Raw genomic sequence first — 25,030 nt, 5'->3', positions numbered from 1 at the left:
GCTTGAAGAAATGAGAAGAAATAAGACGCAGCGGTAGGGGAAGGTATCGCGGAGGAAAAGCCTTCTCTTGTTCGTTAGATCGACGCCCCGCGGTTCGTCGCACCACCGCCGTTGAGGCCGGGAATAAGGAGATGGAGGGCTCTGGCAGTTGGGAATCTCTCGTCGTCGAGTGGACTCCGGAAGAGGTATATGCGTAGGGTTGGCTCTCTGTTCTTCTTCGTGCCCTCATCGACCGAGTTACCAAATTGGGCGGTGTGCCGATGTTTTTGTAGTTGCGCCGGTCCGATTCACAATTGCATGGCATGACCGAATTCCTATTGGAAGCCGAGGACGTTATCGTACAGGTAGTTGGATTCGACCCTTTTCTTTATCTCATTCTGGACCAGAATAAATTATTTCTGGGTAATCTTTCGATCCATTGATTCATCATGACCGAATTCCATGGATTTCTTCGTGGCTGCTGGAACTCTTTTCGCTTATGGAAAATTAACATATATAAAGCTTGCTCCTTTTCAGTAGTAGCTTTGCTTTGAGCATGTTGTGCGGCCAGGCCCTAGCGAGTTACATTTTAAGTACGATAAGCATAACATTGCTAGCCACTTCAATTCCGACCATCCAGATGCTAGTGAAATTTTTGGGACGTAAGGCACTTTTAAGATAATTGTTTCGACAAGGAAATATCTTGGGGAAAAAGTTAGGGTATAGTTTGACTAAGCTTTGATCATAGTTCAGAAATGGGAAACTTATGATTGTTGGTTTTTGCTGGATGATATACTGCTTGGGATTGAGGTGGTGGCAAGTATTCTGTAGAGTCTTGCAGAGGGTGACAACATCATATGACCTCTAGATAAAACAGGCTCTACGTACGAGAGAGTATACTGAACAGATTGATGTTTGTTTTTCAGATGCGTGAACTGTGACATGCATCAGAATTTAGTGTAAAATTATCATTACTCTACAAGAAAAAAAATGAAATGAGTTACATTGTGAAACGAGAATTTAATGGTCTGACTCATTTATGCAGTCATCGTGAAGTTTGCTACACCAAGTCTTCTAGTGGATTTCCATTGTAGGCAGGCATCATATTAGGTTTTATATCCATGTGGTTGGCTGAGTATTAAATATGCAAGACTTGAACGCCTGTTCTTTAATTCCTGTAGCATATAGATGAAAGGAAGTTTGTCTTGTATTTGATAACCAGATCTTCTATTAACTATAAGGCTTGGTGATAGATAAATGCCGAAATGGCAAGGAAGGAACAGATCATGTAGCTATGATTCTTTGTTTGTTGATTTAGTTAAGTAGTTCATGTGAACCATGGACTGTTCAATAATGTGATAAATTGCTGAGCAGTTATGAGTATGGTTAACATTCCTGGACATGAATACACCAAGATACACATACTAATACGGCAAGTCTGAAAAAGTGCAATGTGATCTGACATTACTGACCTAGTAAATATACACTTTTACTTTCAGCTATTATAAAATCTGTACAGATCATCATAGTAAATGGTAGAACATGACAATAGACATTTGTATACTTAAAAATAATTCTAACAGTTTATAAGAAAATTTAGAAGACAATTTCTTTATTAGGATTCATTTTGTACACTCATCTGAATTTTGCTAGTGAATAAACGGAAAAAAATAAAGAGGGGAAAAAAGTAAAAAATAGCTGAAGAAAAAAAAATCCTTTTCATTGTTTGCTTGAGAATTCAGTTTGTTGTATCACCATCATAGAAGAAAAGTTAAAGTGGAGCAAGATAGAGAGCTTCAGAAGCTGTGAGTGCCTTTGAGTCAAGTAGACCTGGAGGCTGTGCCCCACCTCTCTATATATGCTTAGGCTTTTTTGTTCCTTCTTTGATACCCTCATCCAGTATAATGCTCCAAAATTATCCTGGTGTGTCCATTTAATTGGAGTTGCATTAATTCGATTCACATTCACATGGCAGCACTGAATTGCTATGGAAAGCTAATTAGGCTACTGTGTGGGCAGGCAGATTCAACACACTTTTATTACTCCTCCTACTTTGGTTTCACAAAAGTTTCTGTACACTATGAATTCCAGCAATTCTTTTGGCAATTTTTGATCCATTGGAAAATGGTCAGCATCAACCCCTTGTCCTTGTGATTATACTTTTCTTTTTGATCCATTCATTATACTTATAATATGAAAATACTTCATACTATAAAGTTCATAGTTTGTGAACCTTATTGCTTCTGAAGTATTACATCTTTCGTAGCCTCTGGCTTGAATATTTTCAGTAATAGCTTTGTTTTCAGCATCTTATGCATTAGGGTTTTGTTGGGTTTCTAAGCACAAAATTGATAGGGTATGATCCTCTTTTTACTTCTTTTCCTAATTTGAGGAAGAGAAAGAGGCTTCCTTGAGGAAGCAAGTACGAGAAGAGATTGAACAACTCCTCTAACTATTCCATATTTCTAATTTTCTACTAAAAATAATCAAGTCTTGCAATGTACCTTCAGGGTTTACATTATGACTATGCCATATGTAGGTTATTTCTGGCCTGTATCAACATAGGTCAACATAGGTTGAATGGAATCTCTATCGCTCGTGTGCAACAGTCGAATATGAGACTTCATACACTTTCAAGTTCGTAGGATGCCCCAAGAAATGTGGAAAGAAAGATGGGACGATTACTGGTGATTGGAAGGTCTGCCGGGTTGAGAACTCACTTTCTATGACATAAGTAAGAAACTAATGAGGGGGTCTTAATATATTGCTGAAGCCACTGCTGCCCTCTTGTTTCTAACTCTGGTTCAGCCCCTATCAGGGTTTCACAGGATAATTGATTGAACATAGGGCAATTGCGATAAGAGGTCATCAACCATTTTATTGATAAACTGTTTGTTATCTAGCTACTAAATGGAAAATATTGTATTTCTATGATGAGTGATTGTTTTTTATTTACTTTATTACAAACTTTGCCATATGTGTAAACCTTCATATAATGTTTTAGTTTTCTTTGATTTCTCTAACAATTTATCCTTTTGTTATTATTGGTAGGGGCATGGAGTTGTTCTAGTGAACACCGATGAGGCGGGTACGCTGGCAGTTACAAACTTTCGCATTCTATTTGTGGTAAGGTGCCTTAATTATTATATGGCTATTTTAGGTTAGAAAAAGATGATATATTGCTGCAAACTAAAGTAATTAGCTCTGACACCTGAGTTTGGACTTGTACCTGTTGTTTCAGCCATGGTTATTTGAGATGTTGATTACTGGTGTATTCTTTATGGATAATCACTGCTGTGAGTGGTTGACTTTAAAGATCAGAAACCTAATGGGTAATAGATTTTTATTAAACTATGTTAAGCATTGTTTTGCAACCATTGATAAAATTTATGGTACCTCATTTTTTCCTTTTAGTTCTAGGACAAGCGGACAACTACAGCTGAGTGTCTACAAAAGACTGAACCAGCAAGATGTCACTTTGAATTTTCGTTAGATTAGCTTGACCCAGAGCAACTAAGCTTACCTTATAGTCTTGATTTCATCATTATTTGGTAGGTACTTTGTGGAGACAAAACTTCACATCTAGTGTCCATATCCTGATCATCATTGGGTTATGATTGAGAATTGAATTTGACATTATTTTGGTATCTATTTGAGTAAAAATGTCACTGAAGACAATGACATTCTAGCTTTGGTTGAAAGTGAGGTCCACCATTCTGTTCAATCATATCTTTATGTATGCTCATATAGTTGGGAGATTTAGAACTTAGAAGCATTCAAAATTCAAGGGTCCTCCTAGAACAACCAGTGCCTCCAAGTTCCGAGGGCTAGACCTTCAATTTGTCTAGATTGATGGGCATGATTCTCCACAGATGGGCCATGCTAGTTTACTTAAGATTTAGTCATTGGTGTGCTTGGGTTACTGTTAGAACACCATATTGAATTAACAGTTGCAGGTGGCACAAGGGTTTAGGGTTTAGGGGTGGCATAAGATAGATCTAGAAGCGTGGGAACAAGAGCAGAGTTTTTAACAATTATAGATGCCCATTCCATCTTCATTTTTAGGAAGGGTGATGGAGGCCCATCTAAAGGTGCATAATATCGAATATCCTAAAAGAAGAGGGATAATAGGTTGGCTGGAATTGTCATAGAGTTGATGAACACCGAGTGCTCAACATGATTAGGTTTTCTTTTTCCCATGAAGTCATGTTATTTCTAATATTATTGAAAGTTATTAGGGGTATTGCTAGTGATTTTATCAAGCTGGTTCAGCCTAGGCTCCATATCTGAATCCATTAAGCGTATGAATGCATATGAGCATCGACACCCAAAATTTCTAGTTAGATTTGAGCCAAATACTGATTCATACGTGTTGTCAGGTATAAAATTAACTAGGATCTGTAACTGATCTGATGATGTTAATGTGTTCAAAATGAGGATCCATATTTGAAATTTCAAGCTCGGCTTTGTAATGGGTTTCAGGTTTTCGGGATGGGACATGGCTAAGTATCGCTTTGAGAGATCACAATCCATGTAATTTTTGTTGCTTGAATAAAGTCTTCATCATATCAAAGGAAAGGCAACTATTAAAGCTTTTAAATTTTAATAATGAATAGGTTAGAAGTCATTAAGCTAGACATATTTCTGCATAATAATCATGTCCAGGGGTATCCTGACCACGAAATGAACATATATAGGCTATGTTGTATGATTGAAAGTAATTTAGTATTTTTTAGATCAATATCTCTCCCGAGTCCTATCAACTGCTAATTGAACCTTCAAAATCAAGCAAAAGCTTTAAATGAACATCCATGTAATTCTTCTTTTAAATGTGGACTTACATATCTTAAAGAATTTCCTATCATCATTTGATTCTAGGTGTAGTTTCAATCTTCACGCAATGCCTTGTAACTCCAAGATTTTCCAATACATAAAATGCCCACTTAGTGTTTCTCCACTCATCATTAATGATGCTTAATCATTTCATGTTTTTGGTGATGTGCTAATGTAAAACTAAACATGGCTAAAGTCTGCTACAATGTTTATTGTGATACCCACATTACTTTTAAGTTTTCACTGAGTGTGCTAGTCCATGCCGAGCTGCCTCATTCATGCAATTTTTTAATGTATATATCAGATTAGTCCAAGCCCCCATCTATTTGTAGGCATCTCACGCATGCAACATAACTCATTGACATGCTTACCTAGATTAATTCGCAAATCCATCCTATTCTTTGATTCCATTATCATGCCTTTTTATGCGATTCAATCCATTTTGGTCTTCAAATATACATCAATCCTTGTGCCTTAGTTGAATGTTTCGACCTACAAGCAAAAGCAAGGCTAGCCATTTAGTAAATTGCACATATGTTGATCAAAGCTTATTGAAATTGTACACTTGTTGAAATTGCACAAAATATCGACTATAGTATCATACGGAAAATGTGTCAATTTTTCTTAGGCTCATTCTTGACTAGCATATGTTGTTGTGTGATGTCATTTCCTTTGCACTGAAAAGCCATAACAAAGGAAAAATTGAAGATCTTTTTGGTTGCCCTACTTATGGCAATTTTTTTGAGTTTTAGCTTGAAATACATGACTAGGGAAAATTGTCCCTTGTTATGGTTATTTATTTTTGTGGAATTGAAAAGCTTTATGTTATCGTAATCTTAAACAGTCATGAAAAAGAGAAAGTGAATATGATATAAAATTGGTAGTAATGTGAAGCAAGACTCTATGCCATGCACTAGCATTTAAATCCCAACCTGGATACAATATAGATACACATGTACCAGCCTATACCGCCTGATATTAAAGAAAAATATCAACTGACATTGTCCTATATGGTCCAACATTGGTCCTTAGTTGTTAGCTTTTGAGCCATTTAAGTTGTTTCCTTCCTCTATTGCAGTTTGCTAGATGCTAGGCGTTTTCTCTGTTTGCTCACTTTACAGTAAACTACCTTTATGGCATTGAAGTCTGAATTTTGTTTTATGCAAAGAATAGAGCCATTTCAATTTGCCTATTCTAACCATTTGAGATGCAATTGCATCCTGTGTTGTGCCTCTCTTTTTTACTTGTGGTTGCATGCTTTTTTGTGTATGATCTGCTCATTTTTCCCTTGGTAGAGTGAGGTCTCCCAGCAGGTGATTGAACTTGGTACCATTCCATTGGCAACAATTGAGAAGTTCAGTAAACATGTAAGTTGCAAGCATCTATATTTTTCTACCAAGCGCCGTAAACTGCTCTATCTCTCAAACAATGCTCATTACTTTAAAGCATGAGCACAAACCTTATTCAAAATGGCATACTTCTATTTAATCACATGTTTTGCCAAAAGTTAGATTAATTTGGTCTGTGATAGTTTGTAATTACTATAATCTAGAACAATTATAGAAATGGAGGAATCGTTTGGGTCTTTATTTAGTGCGGAAAGAATAAAGACCAATCCAAATCTTTTGGATTGGTAATGGACCTAGTTTTGGGTTTAATTCAACATGTTATTTATTATAGTCAACTTATTTTTTGTCAACCTACATTCTTTATTATAGTCAACATTTAGTACTTTAGAGATGGATTTTGCAAATATTTTAAGTTGCCACATAATGACATCTTTAATACTTATAATTTGCTTTTCTAAATTGTTCAAAGAGTAAAGGAAGTTGAATGAGAAACAAAAGAAGCGTTGGGTTTGATTGAAGAGTCCAAGTGCTTGATTGAGAATTTCATCCCTATAAGGAATTCAAAATTGATTGAAAAATCTAGAAATAAAAGATCTAAATCAATTATCATGTTAAAAAACATATCTTTTTCCAAACATTGGAATTGTAGCATCCCTAAAAAAGAAGGTAGGTTGATGTGCCTTAATCAAAGCTATGTGATTGTTGATTGTAGTCTTATTCTTAATTTTTCTTATTTTCTTGTAGCAGGGGGTATATATAAAAAAAAAGAAAGGGTTGTAATATGGATCGATAGATAGATGAATGAACCAATGAAAATTCTTTTCCCTGCAATACATGTATGTTTTGTAAGGCTACAATCTTTTTCCTCAAAGCAAGTGTGGACGATTTGGAGCTAGTCTAACTAGTTTTGTTCTTCCTCTTTTCTCTTCCCTATACATTTTATTTTTCTTCTTTTACATAAGCCTTAGGGATTCTAAACTTTTATTATCTTATACTTTCCCTTGAGCTTACACTATTCACCAAAACCTAAACTGCTGTCATTTAAAATTTTGGTACTGAACTCTGTAGCGGTTGTTGTTCAGTCCAATATGGGTTCAGTATATACCAGTGTACCAACACATAGTCTGTCAGCACATTGATTTGTTTTGAGAAGGTGGGAGGAGGAGGCAGAGAAGAGGTGAGGAATTGGATAACAAATAGGAGGTGAAGGAGAAAGAGTAGGAGAGGAATTGGCCAGCGGCAGTGGGTGGCAGGTGGCGTGATGATTGACGTGTGGCGAGTGTCGATTGAGAAAAAGGATTTTAATTAAAAATTTATAATGAAAAACCTAAACCGGACCCTAACTGCTTGAAATGGGTTGGTCCGTGTCTTTATTCATCAAACCACTACCATCCTATTTGTACAGGTTTGGGTGGTTTTTCAGACCATGTTACTGAGAACTTGATGCTATTAGAGTTTTCAAAGATCAGAAAGTAGTGGTTCAACCTTAGTGATCAAATAAAGTTTTTTATGAAGGGTAATACTAACATCAAGACTGGTATGTGTCTGAAATTGTGCTACTTGAATTTTCATTATTGAATTAACCATTTTGTGAATCAAATGTGTTAATCCCCATCTGTTTTTTTTTTTTACTTGTTCTTTTACCCATTCAATTGCTAATCCCGTATGACTTTGCACCATTTAGGTTGTCCTCATCGAACATTTTTTTTAATATTCTTAAACATTATATAATATGGCAATGAAATTTAATAACTAAAGGCAAGCTAAGTTGAACATTGATTTTTTTTCCGAGGAAAATCTTGATGCCTACCATACATATTGATTGGGATTATTATTGTCATGATATATGCACTATTACAATGAAGAACTAAATTGGACTGTGATGTGCGTTGCAGAAACCAAACCTTTATCTTTCTAAAATCTAAACCATTTTCAACTTTTCTATTCAATCAAATGTGCCAATTTGAGGTCATCATGTAGTACTTAAAATAATGTCTTCATTTGGTTATAAAACAATTAACTGAACTAGAGAATAACATAATGTAATTGAAATGAATTGGCATGGCAAGCTAATGTTTTGTTGTTTTAAGTTGCTTCATCAACCAGTCTTGTTTTAGTTCTGTTGAATTGAGCCATAATTTATGGTTATGGAAATTTTGTGGAGTAATATTATGGAGACTATATATTTTCTAGTATTTTATTTCTCTAACTTGTAATTTCAGGCCGTGAAGCTTCCTTCAGTTCCTCGTCAGTCTAGTAAGACACCATCACGTCGTCTTCTTCAAGTTGTTGGTATGTCCATGGAGACTTGTTTCTAGGCTTCTATTAAACTGTAGTTATCATTGCAGGAATCAACAGTGTATAACCATTAGCTGCTAGAAGTTTCCATTGATGTTGAACTGAAACATAATGATGATTTGTGACATTGTTGCATTTTCATTTGATGGGAAAGAAGCAATTGTTGGAAATTTGAAATTATGATTTCAGAAATTTTTTTTATCTTGATTAAATGATCACATAGAATTAACATCAGACGTACTAAGTGGCATAATTTTGATGTTTTGAGCCATTAATTTGTCTTTATTGGCTCCTTCCACCGTAAAACTAATCTACACATTGGATACTCATATGGTTTCTCTGTGAAAGACCAAAGAGAAAATAAGTTTAATAGTAACTTTGATATTTGTTGTCAAGGTAATCATTTCAATAATTTATTTAAACTGCAGACTACCAACTCCTTTTCTGGAAGGTGTTATAATGGAGATATAGGGATTTATTTCATATCAATAGCCTTTAGAGGCATTATCACTATTTTACATTGGCATTTGCATGATAATAATCACTTTTTACAAACATTGGTCTGCAAGAAGCACAAAATATGGTTAGTTTTATATCGTAAGACAGCAGTTAGATCTGGTTATAGATAAAAATTTGAAGCATCTTGAACTATATCAAGCATTCCATTAATAAGTAGGGTCTATAGTCGATTTCTTATACACACATTGACTTAATTAATTGAGTCAGTTGAAATTTCACTATTGTTCTGATTATATTGTATTTGCTAGGTGCATTAGGAGGACAGGAACAAAGATTGTTGGGGAAGCAGATGGAATACAATATGACCCCCCATTGCAAACTAAAATGTTTATAGTGTCTCATTAGTGACTAGAGATAAATGAGATCATTGATAAGCTTCCTTTGATTTTCTCTTAGGGATGAAGATGTTGAGTATCCATTGAGATGAAATATGGTGGTGGCTTGATAAATCTCTGACAATATTCATGAAATACAGGGATATGTTGGGTTGTGGATGTGAACATGAACCTTGCTTGGGAAATACTTGGTCTTTAGTCCATAATTGAAATAGGGTATTTTATCAGCCATTGAATCTGGTATTCTTCTTTTCAAGACTTTACTGTTGCTCCACACTAGATATTGGCTGACTGATTGGCCAGTATCGAAGGAAAAAGGAAAGGGATGTGATGTAGGATTAGCTCTTGATATCAAATCTGATGTAGGATAAGTTTGCAACAAATAGTATGAAACACTAAAAACAACTGGTAAAAGCCAATGAGGTTTGACTAAGATCTAACCTAGTGTTTAAGGCGAATTAGTATTCCCTAAGTAGGATCTGTATTGCTTGGTGTCGGTGGTATGCCATAGTTCATGAATCGACAACTTTTGTAATGAATTATTGTGGGAAAAAAATTCTTTTTGGATTGTGATGACCTTATTGTGGATGTGGCATAGGACAACCTATAAGGTGATAGGCTTAGGCTTTTGGAAAGAGAGTTGCTGATAAGAGAAAAAAAAAGGACAAGAGGGGTGGATTCAACTTGACACATTTGATTTGCAAAAATCACAATCCAAATAGCTAAATAATCAGAATTGTAGATTTAAATCCATACCAATTCTAAGGAGACAAACATTCATCTGCCTTCTTGACTAGGTTGACTTGATTATAAAGTTGATCCACAAGTCTCCAGTGATATGTATCTCCAATAATGTTAGCGTAGAATGAGTAATCTAACTCTTTCATTGATCATGATTTATGAATGAGTATATAGATTTGTACATTTTACATAGGAAAGATCTAAATTCAAAAGAAAAAAGGAAAATACAACTATCTAACTGCATTATGAATAGTTGAATACAACTACAACTATCCTAATACATTAAGAATACTACTATTCATTTGATTCCATAAATCCTGGGCTGTTGCTAATATATTTTGCAATCCAAGCTTGTCTTCTAATTGATGGTACATTGGACCTGGTTTACCGTTTGTCATAAGATCAACTAGTTGTTTTGTGGATGAAATATAAGGTATGCAAATTTGTCCATTGTCTAACTTTTCTTTGATGAAATGTCGGTCTATTTTGCCAAGGAGACTGGTTTGAGTAATGTCGCATGGCTATCTCTCACTGAAAGTGAGTTCTCACGAACTACAGGGCTATTAGGGGCTCAGGATGCCAAGGAGCTTGAAAATTTCATCAATACTTTGGAGCAACCTAATTCGAATTGAAAAATACCAAGGTGTTGGCAGCGACAATGTATCTCAGTGGTGATGCAAAACTATGATGGTGTACTTGTTGGGAAGAAATGCAGTATGGTCACTATCATGTTGATACTTAGGAAACCTTGAAGAGGGAATTGCCAATTTAGTTCATGCTCGAGAACATCGCGTGGTGAAAGTTGAGACAACTTTGCTAGATCTCGATAATTCTAGATTATGTGAAATAATTTTCTATGATAGATATACAAGACATATTTGAGAAAGACAAACGTTTTTGCTTTCTCAATGGCATGAGACCATGAGCTTAGTAGGAGTTGCATCATTGCAATGTCTGAGAATTAGCAGGGGCAATCGCTGAGGCGGAATGACCCATAAATTTCTCCATGGAGACAATGGAGAAAAAGAACATCTTTGTGGAGATGATGGAGAAAAGAACTACTCATCGGAGAATGGTTCTCCAGAAGCTAGATAGAATAACTCAGAGAAGAAAAGTGCTTCGACCAGATATGAATCCGGAAGGAACATATTGAAGTTGGGCAAATATATTTTGTGCGATGCAGAAGAAGAAAAGGAACATTGATAGAATGCCGGCAACTTAAAGAGTGACTTGATGCACTTAGGCCCCTTATTGTTCCTTGAAATATTTTTTGACCTATTGCAATGTGTTGACAGAAGTAAAAAAACTATCTTATTTTTTCATGTAAAATATGCAAAATTTTGAACAAATAGAGATGATTAGATCTAAGAAATGAAGAATAATTTTGCTAAAAGAATAGGAAAAGAACTCTTCAATGGTCACTTCACATGTCTTGTCACATGTTAAGCAGTTCCCTAGATTAGAATATGTCATAATATCTAACGAAATAGTTTAAGATCCATCATAATAACTTACTAATGTAAATATAATATAAAAATGAAATTGTAGTGTCTAGACTCTAGATACATATAGCATCTAAGCAGGAGTTGATAAGTAGATATGCTAAAGAACATATATATTACTAATTGAGAATGTGAGGCAGTAGATAATCAATTTTACATAATTCCTTTTTGGGTCGGCATGTATGGATTGAGACCACAACCCCGAGTGATTTCGAAAGTCATCTATTCCTGTCTGGTTTAACCCAATTAATAACAGCCCACAAAAGCTGCTTTGTTCTTTGTTTCCACCCTAAACTAGATCTATTAACTATATGTATGAATTGTGTCCCAGTTCCTAATCCGCATCTATTTCTTCATTATTATTCAACTTAACTGTCCGATATACATGCTGTTAGATATTTCAAACCCGATATATCTCAAAGAGCAAACCAGGTCTCAATAAACAGATGACTGCCTGGCTGGTTTTGTAAATGAATTGAGGCAATAAATAGAAATTCATTCATACAAAAATTGCTTGCATGATCCTTTACACAAAATAGTCCTCGGTTATGACTGAAATGTTGCATTTTGGGAAGATCAAGGTGCTCAGCTAATCTTGGATCTTGAGAGGTTAGAATTGCATTGATCACTTTGTGGTTCCTTTGAGCTTGCAATCTTGGTTGCATATCATTCTTGAATAATTATTTCTTTTCACTTTTTTTATTTCATAATCATTAGTGAGCCCCATTAGGTTTATTACTATATTGATTTGTATTTTTTTGAGGTAAAAGCAGCAGCAATGTAACTTCATCACTTGTTAGACAAAAATATGAGAGTTCTATAATCACCAGATACCTCTAAGGGTTTGTAGCTTACCTTTTCCGTTTCTGATCATTCTGTAATTATGTGAGGAAAAAAGCTGTAATGTTGTATGGTTCTGCTTCTATTAGCTAAATTGTTCCAAAAATTTACATTGGCTAATTTGGTGATTGTAGATATACTGTAAATACTTCTACTGAGTACTGAGTGGCAGTTTTTATTTTTTTTTTGCTGTTTCAATTTTGTTTTTCCAATGAAATTGATCATCATTACTATCTTGTTCTGACCATCCTGTTACTTTTCCCTTTGCTAATGCATCATGATAGAATCTTTTTGTGGTTCTGTTCAATTATTTGGAAATATTATTTAATTTAGATTGGGGCAAATTTCTAACAAGCATTAATGACTACACGGTTGTACTTTTCCTATGTGACCCTTCTTACAAGTTGTCTGCTGCACTGTTTTTCCAAAACTTGAGTTCTCCCGTACATGAAAATGACAAAAAATCGAACTTATATACATGAAGTACCCCAATCACCATCTTTGATTTATTTTCATGTTTTTGTTTTTTGTTTTTTTTTGTAGGTAAAGACATGAGAACCATCATGTTTGGATTTCGACCCAAAACCAAGCAGGTCAGTCCCAGTAAACTTTTTCTTGGTCGGCTCTGTAGCTTCTTATTTCTCATGTGATGGACAACTTACCTTTCTACTGGTCTTTCTTTTGAGGTTTGCTGAACTTTATGGTGATGTAGTACAGTAGTTTGATACTTCTTATATGACTGACAACTTAGCTAATGAGTGGAGTATCCAGAACAAGTTACATAGAACACACATTTGAGCATAACTATGATATAACAATGCCAAGTTAATCTATGTAATTTTTTGCAGTGTAATAAAATAAAATTTGGCATATGGAAGCACTGAAAATATCACCATGAGGGTATCAAGTTTACATGGATGTTTTTGATAAACTAAACAATCAACAAAGATATGAGGAGAATGGAACTATTTCATGCGCAAAAGAAAAACGCCAAGCATGACCTATTCTTGGTTTGGTTTGGTCTAACTACTCTTATTTCATCTAAATGGTCTCTGCTAACATTTTGAGTTAGTCTTATGGTCCGTAAGGCCTACAAACCTCTCATTGTAGATCTATAGCTTTGAGCAAGTATTAAAATCTTGGTCCAGTTGACAAGATGGTATGGTACCATGCAATGGAACAAGTGTCGGTATCAGTTGATTTTGGAAGGATCACTGTGGAGGTGAAGAAACAGAGGAGGAGGCAAAGGTGGAGCGATAGTACCATGTGATGGAGGAGAGGTGGTGACACAGAAGAGTGGCGGTGGCGTGGAGGCAGCAGTCTGGATGAGCAGAGGAAGGAGAACCGAAGAGAAGCATTAGGGAAAGAAGAGGAGGAAAGAAGTGAAAAATGGTTAAACAAGTATAGGTGTACCCAACATTGGGCACTAGGTTCATCACAACTTGGTACGAGTCAGCTTTACACTCAGTAAGCTTGGTGCTGTAAGTTTACGTGGCAGTAAGTGTACTTCTGGATTGGACCAGGTGAAATTGCAGAGTCTATGTACTAGTCACATGTCGGATTATTAAAATCCTGTCCGTTCATACAGTCAATAGCTGGTAGAAAATTCACGGTAATTCACTATGAGTTAAATGAGTTTGGGTTCTCCTTTCTCAGTCGTTAATTTGATAGGTGACAGTTTACGATGTTTGATTTTGACTTTACTCAAATATGTCGATAAGCTATTATAATCTTTTTAGATATAATTTCTACACATTTTGACCAGCATAATGAGACTTTTATGTGTGCTTAAAATACAAATGCACAGGGTCATTCTTGTGTGTATTAAGAGCTTGTGGTAATCTTGCATTTTGCAGAGACGTGCTGTGTTTGATGCCCTTTGTATGTGTACGAAACCAGAAAAACTGAAGGATCTTTACGTGTTTGTTTGTGGTCCTTCAACATTCAAGAATGACGATCCAAAATTGCGGTTACTTAAAGAGTATCATCGGCTTTTGGGTAAAGGTTCTTTCCATGCATCAAGTACTGGAATTGGAGATGGCCTCTCTCTGTCCAATAACTGGTGGAGAATTACTTCAATAAATTCCAGTTACACATTGTGCCCCACATACCCGTTTGCACTAATTGTGCCAAAGAGCATATGGTACTTCCTTGCTTATCACCAAGTACATAACTCTCAGAACTTTTTAGGTCCCATATCTGTTTATTAGATGTGCCACTTCAGTAATTATTTTTGCTTATTGAGACCTAGACCTTACAAGTCTATTTTTGCTTTTTTGACAATAGCGATGAAGAATTACTGCAAGTTTCTAGTTTCCGTGGTAGGTGTCGATTTCCAGTAATTTCATGGTGTAATCATGGTAAGTGTGGTACTGATGTATTTGTCGTGATTCTCTCTGTTACACAAGTGCATGCACAGGCACACACACACACACACACAATAGATGCACACATGTTGAATGTCGAGATGTATGTCAGAAATTGTGTTAACTAACCCTGATACATTTTCTAGAGAATGGAGCTGTTCTTGCACGATCGTCACAGCCATTAGTTGGTCTTATGAGTCAGCGGAAGTAATATTCTTTTTGTATCACTTTCTCAATTTGTCTACTTCAGTTACTATTGCTCACTTGTCGAAGACAGGAGTGATTCACTTGCGTAGATTGATTGCAGTCCTGCAGATGAGAAGCTTGTTGCTGCACTTTGTGGAACTACTCATAGGGGTTCCCGGAGGTAATACCTTAGTTTGTGATTTAGATCTTTATTATTGTACACTTTGCTTCAAAAGCTTCTTTCTTAGCTGCTGTCTAAGCTCTGCTGTGGTTGAGTATGTGCATCTATATCTTTGTCACAATAATACTATGTTAGTTTATTATAACTGATCCTATGGTCTGCTCATGCAAGAATATATTTGCTATTCACCACAGTTTGAAAAATTATTTGGTTTTCACAATGCAGTTATACTAAAGCATGTAACCATATTTTCTCAGGAAACTCTATATTGCTGATGCAAGGCCTAGGAAGAATGCCCTTGCAAATGGCGCTATGGGAGGAGGTTCTGAGTCCTCATCCAATTATTTCCAATCTGAGGTTTGTATCTAGAGTGCTCTCAATAACTGGGATCAATATGTAGTCGTGAGTGGAGGAAATTGGACATGCATAATCAGCTGAAAGGTTTCTTGTTGGTTGGACAAGTCTGTAACAACTGGTGTTTACCAATTTGACTGAAGTACCAGAATTAGAATGTACAACTTGGTACCTATCCAATAACATTAATTTTATTTTATTTTATTCCATTCACTGATATCTGATAATGTAGGATAGTGTACCTCCCAGTATAGTGGTACCGTACTAGTCCCACAGTTTACTGAAACCAGCATCAGATTGGTGTTCACATCGCTTCAGGCAATTTTTTCAAAGGGCTATTTCATACCTTCTGTACTAACTTTTGTTTATTTGATCCTTTTGAGGTTGTTTTCTTTGGTATTGAGAACATCCATACCATGAGGGAGAGTCTTGCTCGCCTTAGAGATTATTTGGATACCCATGGCACAACATCATCAGATGGAATGTCATCTTTCTTGGTGAGTCACTGATCCTTTTTATTATCTTCTTGACCAGCATTTTTTTGCTTTATTGGTCTATTTATGTTGCAATAGTATGCTGAAAGGTACATTTGATTATTTGATCTTGTTTATGTAAAGCATAAAACATAGGTCTGATTTGATTTTACCTAGATCATCTTCCTTAGTCTGGATTATGCTGTTCTACATGTCCAAGGATTGGTCAATAAGGAACTTGCTCTTAAGACAAATTTTTGCTGGATATGCACCTTCATGGGTCCTTGAATTTAAGAGTAGAAAGGCACTTCGTTGGATCTTGGAAGAGTAATATTATAGAAGTATAATAAGGAGAGAGTTAGCTCATAGAATTGGTTTTTGGTTTGCAATTTTTTCTAATCTCGGGATTAAATCATGCAAGTTGTAGCCAAGAGATAATATATGGGTGAAGTTGAGGTCAAAGCTTAAATGATCTCCTCTCATTTGCCTTCTCACCTTGTCTAGTTGTCTCCCTTTATCCTCTTCCAAATGAAATTCATGGATAAAATTAGATATAGCAACCCTGCCAGCATTCTTATCATGCATTTCAAGCATTTACTTCCTTTTCTTGTAAGTGTTGTTTCTTGATATATCACATCTTTATCATACAGAGAAATGGTGGGTGGTCATGGGGTGGTGGCAACCTAAGCAGTATGTCTGCATCTGTTTCAACCCTTGGTGATACTGGCTGGTTAATCCATGTACAAAGCTTGCTGGCTGGTTCTGCTTGGATTGCTGCACGTGTTGCCCTGGAATCTGCATCAGTTCTTGTGCACTGCAGGTTACATGTCTCTTTTGACTCTGCTTTTGTGTTTTATTGTTATGGATATTTTTCTTTAGACTTCAATGGTAATTACAAATCAGTTGTTAGCCACACTTTCCAAATTTGTTAGATGTTACTTAATTAGAGAATTGGAATTACAGTAAACTCCATGCTGATGGTTTAGGAAGCTGAAAATCTAGATGAGAATCAGCATAGTGAATTCCTTGAATATCTGAATGATATAAGTTTGAACTGAATTGCCAGAACCAGTTGAAGATGGATATGCACAATTTTCTTTTGTAGATTCTTTTATAGTTTGTTGTCGAATGGAAAATACAATTTGTATTTATGCAATAGTTTCAGAATCCATGATAGAGGCAACTGTTTGCTTTTAGGTAAGCTAATTATCTTGGGCATTTATATACTTTATTCATTTTATCATTACTAAATATGAGTAATGACACTAATCATCCCTGTACTGTATCGAAGTTAGTTCTGCAACAAATTGTTTTTGGTCAATTTTGTAGCACTTTTAGTTCCTCCAACTTTAGCCCTCCAACATTTTGGTCAATTGTGGCAAATGTTCTCCCTATGTCAAATTAAAATTTAACCATTTAAATTTTAAACATAGGTGGCTGGACACTCGATTATCTGGCACTAACAGAGACTAGTCAAGTTATGTGCTGTTTAATGAATCCATCATCCTACCCCCCAACATCACCAAGATTCTGTTGATTTGTGTCAAGTCTAAACACACACATCCTATCCACTCCTTCCCTCCAGGCCCTAAATCTGCTCCAAGAAAAGGAGATGGGGGCATCATCGACAAGATCTTTTGTCTAGGTAACAATTAGAATGAGAAGATGAGGAAGGTAAGGAGGAAAAAAATAGTTTTTTAAATCAGGATTGACAGCTTTTGATCCTAGAATTTCAGATTTCTTGGAATAATTACCAAATGATCTAGAATTGGCCAGGAGAGATCTGGGAACCAGTCAAATTCGTTGGAATGGACAGATACAGATTCTGGTTAATTTTGATAGAGAATCTACTTCCAGTATGGTCTAAATGTTTAAAAAAGGAAAAAAATGGAAAGAGAAAAGAGAACAGAAGAAGAAAGAGGGGGATAATCAAAGGAGTGGGGTGACGGAGGATGGTTGAAAAACAGGAAAACTGCCATGCAATAACTACTGTGCTGGCCGCCAACTCTGTTTACGACTGCCTGAGTGCCTACCTACCCATGCTTCTGTTCTTAGTGTTAAGAAGCCCAAAAGGGGTCCCTCCAAAACCATCCATCCCATTCCCTCTTTGAATTACTTGAACGGTTGGTCTGTTTTTGTCAATTCAACTTATGAGATTCATTGGCTGATAGTTGAGATCTAAAGAGACTTTTGGTGGTTTTGAAGGGACCATTCATAACATTTCTATGTAGGAATAAACAATTGAAAAATAAATATCAGTTGACATTTAACTAAAAACAACAAAATTTAATAAGTAAAAATATTTTTTTATTAATTAGTACACCATTACTTAGTTTATATGCTTAATTTTAGGATTGATCTGTCTTTTACCAATTCCTTTATTGGTTTTAGGGATTAGACTCAAGTGGGATACCACTACACAATCAGCTAGATGGATGGGTATTGGATAAGCCATAGATGACATACCTTATATTTATAAGTTGACTAAAATATTATAATTTTTTGTAGAAAATATATAATTAAAAATAACCAAAATAATTAAACATAGATTATTAGCAAATATTAAATTAAGGGAATAAAAAAACAATATATGATATTCAGTAGATTATACTTAGTATTCTAATTTATAAAATTATAAAGAATTTAGAATATACATAATTATTTATGACTAACTTATCTTTTAACAGTATCAGCTTAAAATGATATCAACAAGTGATTTTAAAAGCTTAAAATGAATGATTCCATGTAAAATAAAATGAAAACATATTCTGTGCTTCTTTTTTTTTTGTAAATTCCACTTTTTTTTATTTAATCCAGCCGGTACTAGCATTTCACCGCTAGTTGGTCCTGATTCCAATTTCTGATTTAACAACCTATGAAAAAAAAAGTGCGGAGAAAGAAAAGGTGGAGAAGGAAGAAGAGGAAGATGGGTCATATGACATGACAATTAACCTAACTACATTGCCGTGTTTTATGGCCAAGTCGTATATAAATTTTTTTTATCTAGTTCTAGGTATTGGCATTCAACCACATAAGTAGTCCTGATGCCCCAGTGATCAATGTTGCCAAAAATTTAGAAGTACAGTGACAATTTAAGTGTTCTTCACATAGCATTCTCATGTTTCATTACTCCTTGAAAATGTGTGCAAGATTGCCTTCTGCTTTTTAAATTCTTACTTTAGTTTGGTTCTTGTGAGTGTTGAAATCTATCGAGCATGGATATAGAAATGAGATACCAGTACACCATGTTGCAATTATGCTTAGACATCAATCCTTGAAGATATGATAAAAAATAGATATAATTCTTAAAGTAAGATATGATAAAAGATAGATATACAATTTAATATATGTTAGATATATAATATCATATATGACAAATGTTGACATTATTTACCATGTTATAATAGGTAGTTATATATCATGACAAATAATAATAAGCAATTTTAGCATTCATAATCTGGTCTTTATAAAATATACTTTCGGTGACATAGTATTTGATAAAATAAAGAAGATAGCAAGAACATATTGTAATGAACTTATAATTTGAGGCATAATACAATTATGTAGATGTTCTATCTAATAATGATCCATATCTATAATAATAGAAAACAATAAAATCAAAGTTCTATAAAAAATCTATAAATATCCTAAAAATATCTGATCTTTTTATAATTATATAAAAGAGTTTGATGAAATATCTAACTGGTACTCCTCAAGTATCATACTGTATTGTATCAAACAGATACGAGGATGCAGATGTCAGAAGCAATTCAAACCTTCATGTTTTGTTGGTCTGAATTATGCTTAAAGGTCTCTAGACAAACAAGAAGCAAAATGCCCTTCTATTCAGCATACCTTGTTTCTAATTATTAGCACTAAAAACAAATTAGTATTAGAAACTTATGAGTAGTTATGGCCATCAATGTCTATCATGGATATAAAATAAAAAAGGTAGGAAAAGATAAACTCTAAAATCACAATTGGCTTTAAGTAAAATTGATAGGAAAAATATCATTTAACAGTTGTTCCTGTACATAATCATTGTTTATTCTTTGCAAGGAACTCAATTTTGCTCGGAACGGTTTGTACTGACTTTTTTTTGTCTCATTCGGACATGAACAAAGATATGGGCCACCACTTTTCAGCTGTATGGTCTAGCTTTTATTTTTTCTGAACCCTGATGCCTAAGAGCTTGCACACATACGTGGAGTTGCAAGGCAACATAGGCCTGCTTCTCCTCTGTTGTTGGACCTCCCAGTACTTCTTTTCTTCTTACCTTCCCCCGGGTATCATGGTATATATTGGCATACTGTATGTTAGTCCGTCAGCATGGACTAGACCAATACTGGTCTGGCCATGGACGAGTATGAGTCTGGGACCTGAAACTGGAATCCTTAGTTCTTTGTTTATCCTTATGAGTTTTGAAATCTATATCTGAGGATTCTCAATAATAATGGTTTTTAATCGTGAGTTCGTGTAATAAAGGAATAATATTCTTAGCCTAATATATCTATTGTGTGCCCTTATTTTCACTCTATTCGTATGTCAAAGATGGAAAAGTATAGCAGGTCACTGACATAAATTTGTTCTTTGATACTTCTACATGTATGAAGTCCTTTACGTTTGCTGTCTATTGGCTTCCATAAATTTTTAGATATTAGTATCTGAAAGATGATGATGTTTATTTTCTAGCGATGGATGGGATAGAACAACTCAATTGGTCTCACTTGCTAGTGTGTTGCTTGATCCATTCTATCGGACGATTGAAGGATTCCAGGTACCTTACTGTTTATATGAAGATTTTTGTTGCGTATTCTACAATTGCCTTTCTTTAGCTTTTTGTCTGTATTGTCATTTTTTTGGCAATAATGCTAAATAAAATACTTGATAAAAATTCCAATATCAAGCTTTGAATATTCCATGGTTAGCTGCTCTTTTAAGTTGAATTTAATGATTGTATAGTGTCACTCTGACACTTTTCAGTGTTGAGTTTTTACTGAGATACCTTGTGAATTTGTTGAATTTTGTTCCTCTATCCTGTTTTTTTAATCCTAATTTGTCAGCATGAATATTGATGTCGGACACTGTTATATTTTGGTTGACAGTTATAGAGCTAACCAAGACAGTGTAAGCTTAGTCTTCTATATTTTCGTCTTATAGGCACTCGTGGAAAAGGATTGGCTTGCATTTGGGCATCCATTTTCAGACCGCATGGGATTTCCAACAGTGTCTGGAATTAACAACACACCTTCAGAGTTATCAAGGCAATCTTCTGTTGGGAGTTTGTCTTCGTCACCATTGCGAATGCCTTCAGGGTCAGGGTTCACATCCTCAGCTGGTAACACAACACATGGACAAACGTCAAATAATTGTTCTCCCATTTTTTTGCAGGTACTTTGGCTTTTCTTTTTCTTCTGTTCTATTAAAGATGGACAAATGAGGTCATTGGGCCATAAAAACACAAAGCAAAGTGTTTTTTCTTTTAACTTTGATCCAAGGTTGTCAAACTCACAATTAGGGCCATAGGATCATGCAATCTTAGGGCCTGGATCAGACCTGGTGAGTCAGGTTGGTAGCTGAAATATAAAAATGGTGGCATTGGCCTAACTCGCGAGTTGATTCAGTAAGAATGATCGACTCAAACGAGTCAACTCAAGTTCATCGAGTCACCTTGATTGAGTTTATATTAAAGAAAAAAGCTCACCTCAAAGACAAGGCTTCATGTGCTGCTGCAGCATAAGAGCTACGAGGATTGAGAGCTCTAGATTGCTCATGACAAGGAGACGAGGCTGCTGCCCACGATGAGAGGGTGCTGCCAACCTGGCCAGCAGTTCAAGGCGATGCTGATCATCACTTCCTCTCTCTTTACTTAGACGTTAGAATAAGGTGGATGGTTTTTCTGGGTTTTGTTTTTGGTTGAATGAGGCTTGAGTTAGTTGCAATGGATCGAGCTGGTCCACATTTTAATAGTGAGGGGTTGCTTTTTGACTCAAAGTCTGGTGACGATTCCACCATTCTTACCATGTGTTGCTCCATGCTCTAATGGGAGGTTGTAACTTTGAAGATAAATGTGATACATTGGTTTAATCTCACATCAGAAGCAGGAGATGACTTGAATGGAGGCTAGATGGGTCTACCACCATTAGCTTGGGTTTACGCATCTTGGGCCAATAGTTGAGGCTCAACAAGTTAATGGATCAGTTATCATTGGGTCGGGTCGTGATAAAATGGTATTAGAGCTGATTCTACTACCATAATACCATTAGTTTGGGTTTAAATAGTTTGGACTAATAGTTCATGGTCAAGTTAATGAATCACTTATCACATCAGGTCGAATCATGATAAAATAATATCAGAGCCAAGTTTAACCATTTTGGGCTAATAATTCAGGCTCAGCAATTTAATGAATCAATTATCACCTTGTGTTGGGTCATGATAAAATGGTATCAGAATCGATTATCATCTTAGCTGCTTTTACAACTGTATAGTTGTTACTTGCTTAATGCTTGCAATGAGTTACTTTTATTGATACAAGCTAGTTGCAAAGTCATTGTTATAATTCAGTTATATATTCAAAATGACTATCCTTATTTATATTATTAATAAAAAGATTATTTAAACTTTGCTTTTGCGAGGCCATATACATTTACAACCTCTGATGAGCCCTGTCAAAAGAGTGCTCCTTTATCAATTTAGACTGACAGATTTTTCTCTCTTCTGAACTTTAATTATGGCTGAATTTTTTAGTAATCTAAAAACTAATTGATGAGAGAATATGTGAACTCATACAGTGGATTGACATCTGAACCATTTTCTTTCTGTGGGATCTCCTGGCAGTGGATTGATTGTGTCTCACAGCTATTACGGATGTACCCATGTGCTTTTCAGTTTTCTTCAGTAAGTCTCCCTCTATCATAATATATATTTCTGTCTAAACTGGATAATCTGAGTTAAAACAATGGAGATCCAGCTGGAAGTCTAATGTATTATTATATTTGTTTGATAGGTTTTTCTGGTTGACTTTCTGGACTGTGTGCTGTCTTATCGTTTTGGAAACTTCTTATTCAACAGGTATTTACTTCAGAAAAAACAATGTTAAGGGCATACAATTTGCATTCAGGGGCTCCAATAAGTTTGACTGATGTAATGGGAAATGGCATCATACTGTTTTATCTGATGGAATTTAGTTACTAATTTTTTGACAATGTATCCGAAAATACTGTGACATGTTTTTTCTCAAAATTTGTGGTGCACGTAAATGCTTGCTTATAGTTTGGCATAAAATGTCATGTTTTTGCATGAAACCATAATTTCTTCGGTTAGTTTTGTTTTTTTCCCTGAGGCCATCAGTCTGTTTTTCACAATATAGCCCAAAAATTGAAGTGGATCTTTCAATTACCTGCAAGTCCGAAGCTATTAACTTTGTCTAAGTTTTTTTATTTCTTTTTTTACATTTAGAGGCAATAGGTGGTCTTGTCTGATGTATCGAGAGATAATATGTGACCATCAGCATTTAATTATAGTTTTAACTTGTAAATGATGGAGATTTATGTGTAGATAATTGTTTGTTCCATTTCTTTTACTGAAATCCTGAACATGCTGATTATGAAGTGAGAAGGAGAGGCAGCAAAATGGTGTTGCAGATGCTTGTGGGTGCATATGGATGTACTTAGCATGGTTACATGCTCCTGAAGATGGCTCTCATGTCCACTATAACCCTTTCTATGATCCAGTGAAATATGATGGTCCATTATTACCTCCAGCAGCAGCATTAGCCCCCACACTATGGCCTGAATTCCATCTGCGCTGGGCTTGCCCTTCTGAAGCAGGAGCTGGTGAGGTTCAATCTCAGTGGCGCACCATGACTAAGAAATTTTCTGAAATTGCTAAGGTATTCTTTTACACTTGCTCAGTTTCATCACTGATACCTTACTCCATTGCATCTACATGACACACAGTGACCATGAAGTTTTTTGTCTCCGATCTTGAGCGATCCCTTACTTGAATAAGTTAACATCTTTTACTCCTACTTTTTGTGTGTTTTAGGCAAAGGAGATTGCAGAATCGAAGGTTAATGAGTTCCAATTAAGTCTGGATTTGCTAACAGCAGAATTGCAGAAAGAAAAACAGTTCCGTAATTCGGCTTTAGCCATGGCTAAAAGAGCCAGCAGGGAAAGTCTGGCTATAAAACGTGCAGTACAGTCGCTTGGATGTAAAGTGCATTTCTTAAGAGGTGAGAGTGATGCGGTGAGTATAGGAAGCTCATGGTCAGAAACAAGAGAAGGGTTGACATATTCTGGCAGAAGTGACTCTGATGCTAGAGGACAGCCTGACGAAAAGGCTGATCTGTCTGTTTCGATTTCAGCCACAGAGGATAGCATGGTCGCCAACTGCGAAATCAGCCCAGAATGTGAGAACATATGCCCCTTCCGCACTAAAGAGGGTTGCAAGTGGCCAGATGCTGCATGCGCACAATTCGGTAGTCAGTTTGTTGGTTTGAAGGCCAACTTCGATGCATTTGATAGGCTTTCCATTTATGATGGCTATTTCGGAGCAGATTAATGTTCCACAATCTATTATGCCTGTTATGGAATTCTGTTTTTTGGTGTCTTCCATCCGGTGATCTGAAGAACGGAACCCCCCAGCAACTGAAGGCAGGAACGTTAGGTCAAAAGCACTCCACAATGGATACACTAGGTCAGATTGATACCTACTGAGTTGCCGGAGGAATATGAGACTCCGATGCATCTCGGCAAGTGCATGTGTCCGTCTGTCTTTCGCTTAACCATGTTGGGTGGTCCCGAAAGGAACCGCAGATTTAGGGACATTGTAAATTTCTCGTCGTATGTGCATAGGTTCTCCAAAAGAATATATACCCCCCTGGGTGTAGCATCGTTGACAGTTCTTTGATAGAATCATATGTGCTACATTTGCTAATATGATATTGTTCTCAAATAAAATCAATAAGATGTACAAGTTACAAAATGGTGCATGAGACTTTTAAGACTGCGTGGGGATGTGGTGTTTGGTCCGTGGACTTCACTGCATTCATTTTGTGCATTCGGTAGCATTAT

The 25,030-nt window shown here is 35.7% G+C and overlaps 1 protein-coding gene across 1 annotated transcript; it reads left to right on the top strand.

Annotated features, from left to right (window-relative positions):
• On the top strand, positions 1 to 24,941 carry LOC135649810 (phosphatidylinositol-3-phosphatase myotubularin-1-like). The gene is made up of 19 exons (XM_065168644.1): positions 1 to 185; positions 273 to 344; positions 3,031 to 3,105; positions 6,108 to 6,179; positions 8,384 to 8,453; positions 12,940 to 12,989; positions 14,253 to 14,539; positions 14,683 to 14,756; positions 14,909 to 14,969; positions 15,070 to 15,129; positions 15,387 to 15,486; positions 15,867 to 15,980; positions 16,607 to 16,776; positions 20,649 to 20,733; positions 21,117 to 21,347; positions 22,794 to 22,853; positions 22,963 to 23,027; positions 23,568 to 23,847; positions 24,003 to 24,941. Exons 1-19 carry the CDS (start codon positions 132 to 134, stop codon positions 24,516 to 24,518), a joined length of 2,496 nt encoding a protein of 831 aa, XP_065024716.1. The 5' UTR covers positions 1 to 131; the 3' UTR covers positions 24,519 to 24,941.
• The last annotated feature ends 89 nt before the right edge of the window (positions 24,942 to 25,030 follow it).

Source organism: Musa acuminata, chromosome BXJ3-9 (genome assembly GCF_036884655.1).
Source record: "Musa acuminata AAA Group cultivar baxijiao chromosome BXJ3-9, Cavendish_Baxijiao_AAA, whole genome shotgun sequence".
NCBI classification, from domain to species: Eukaryota; Viridiplantae; Streptophyta; class Magnoliopsida; order Zingiberales; family Musaceae; genus Musa; species Musa acuminata.
Note: the sequence above shows the minus strand (reverse complement) of the source record. Positions and strands in the feature narration are given on the sequence as shown.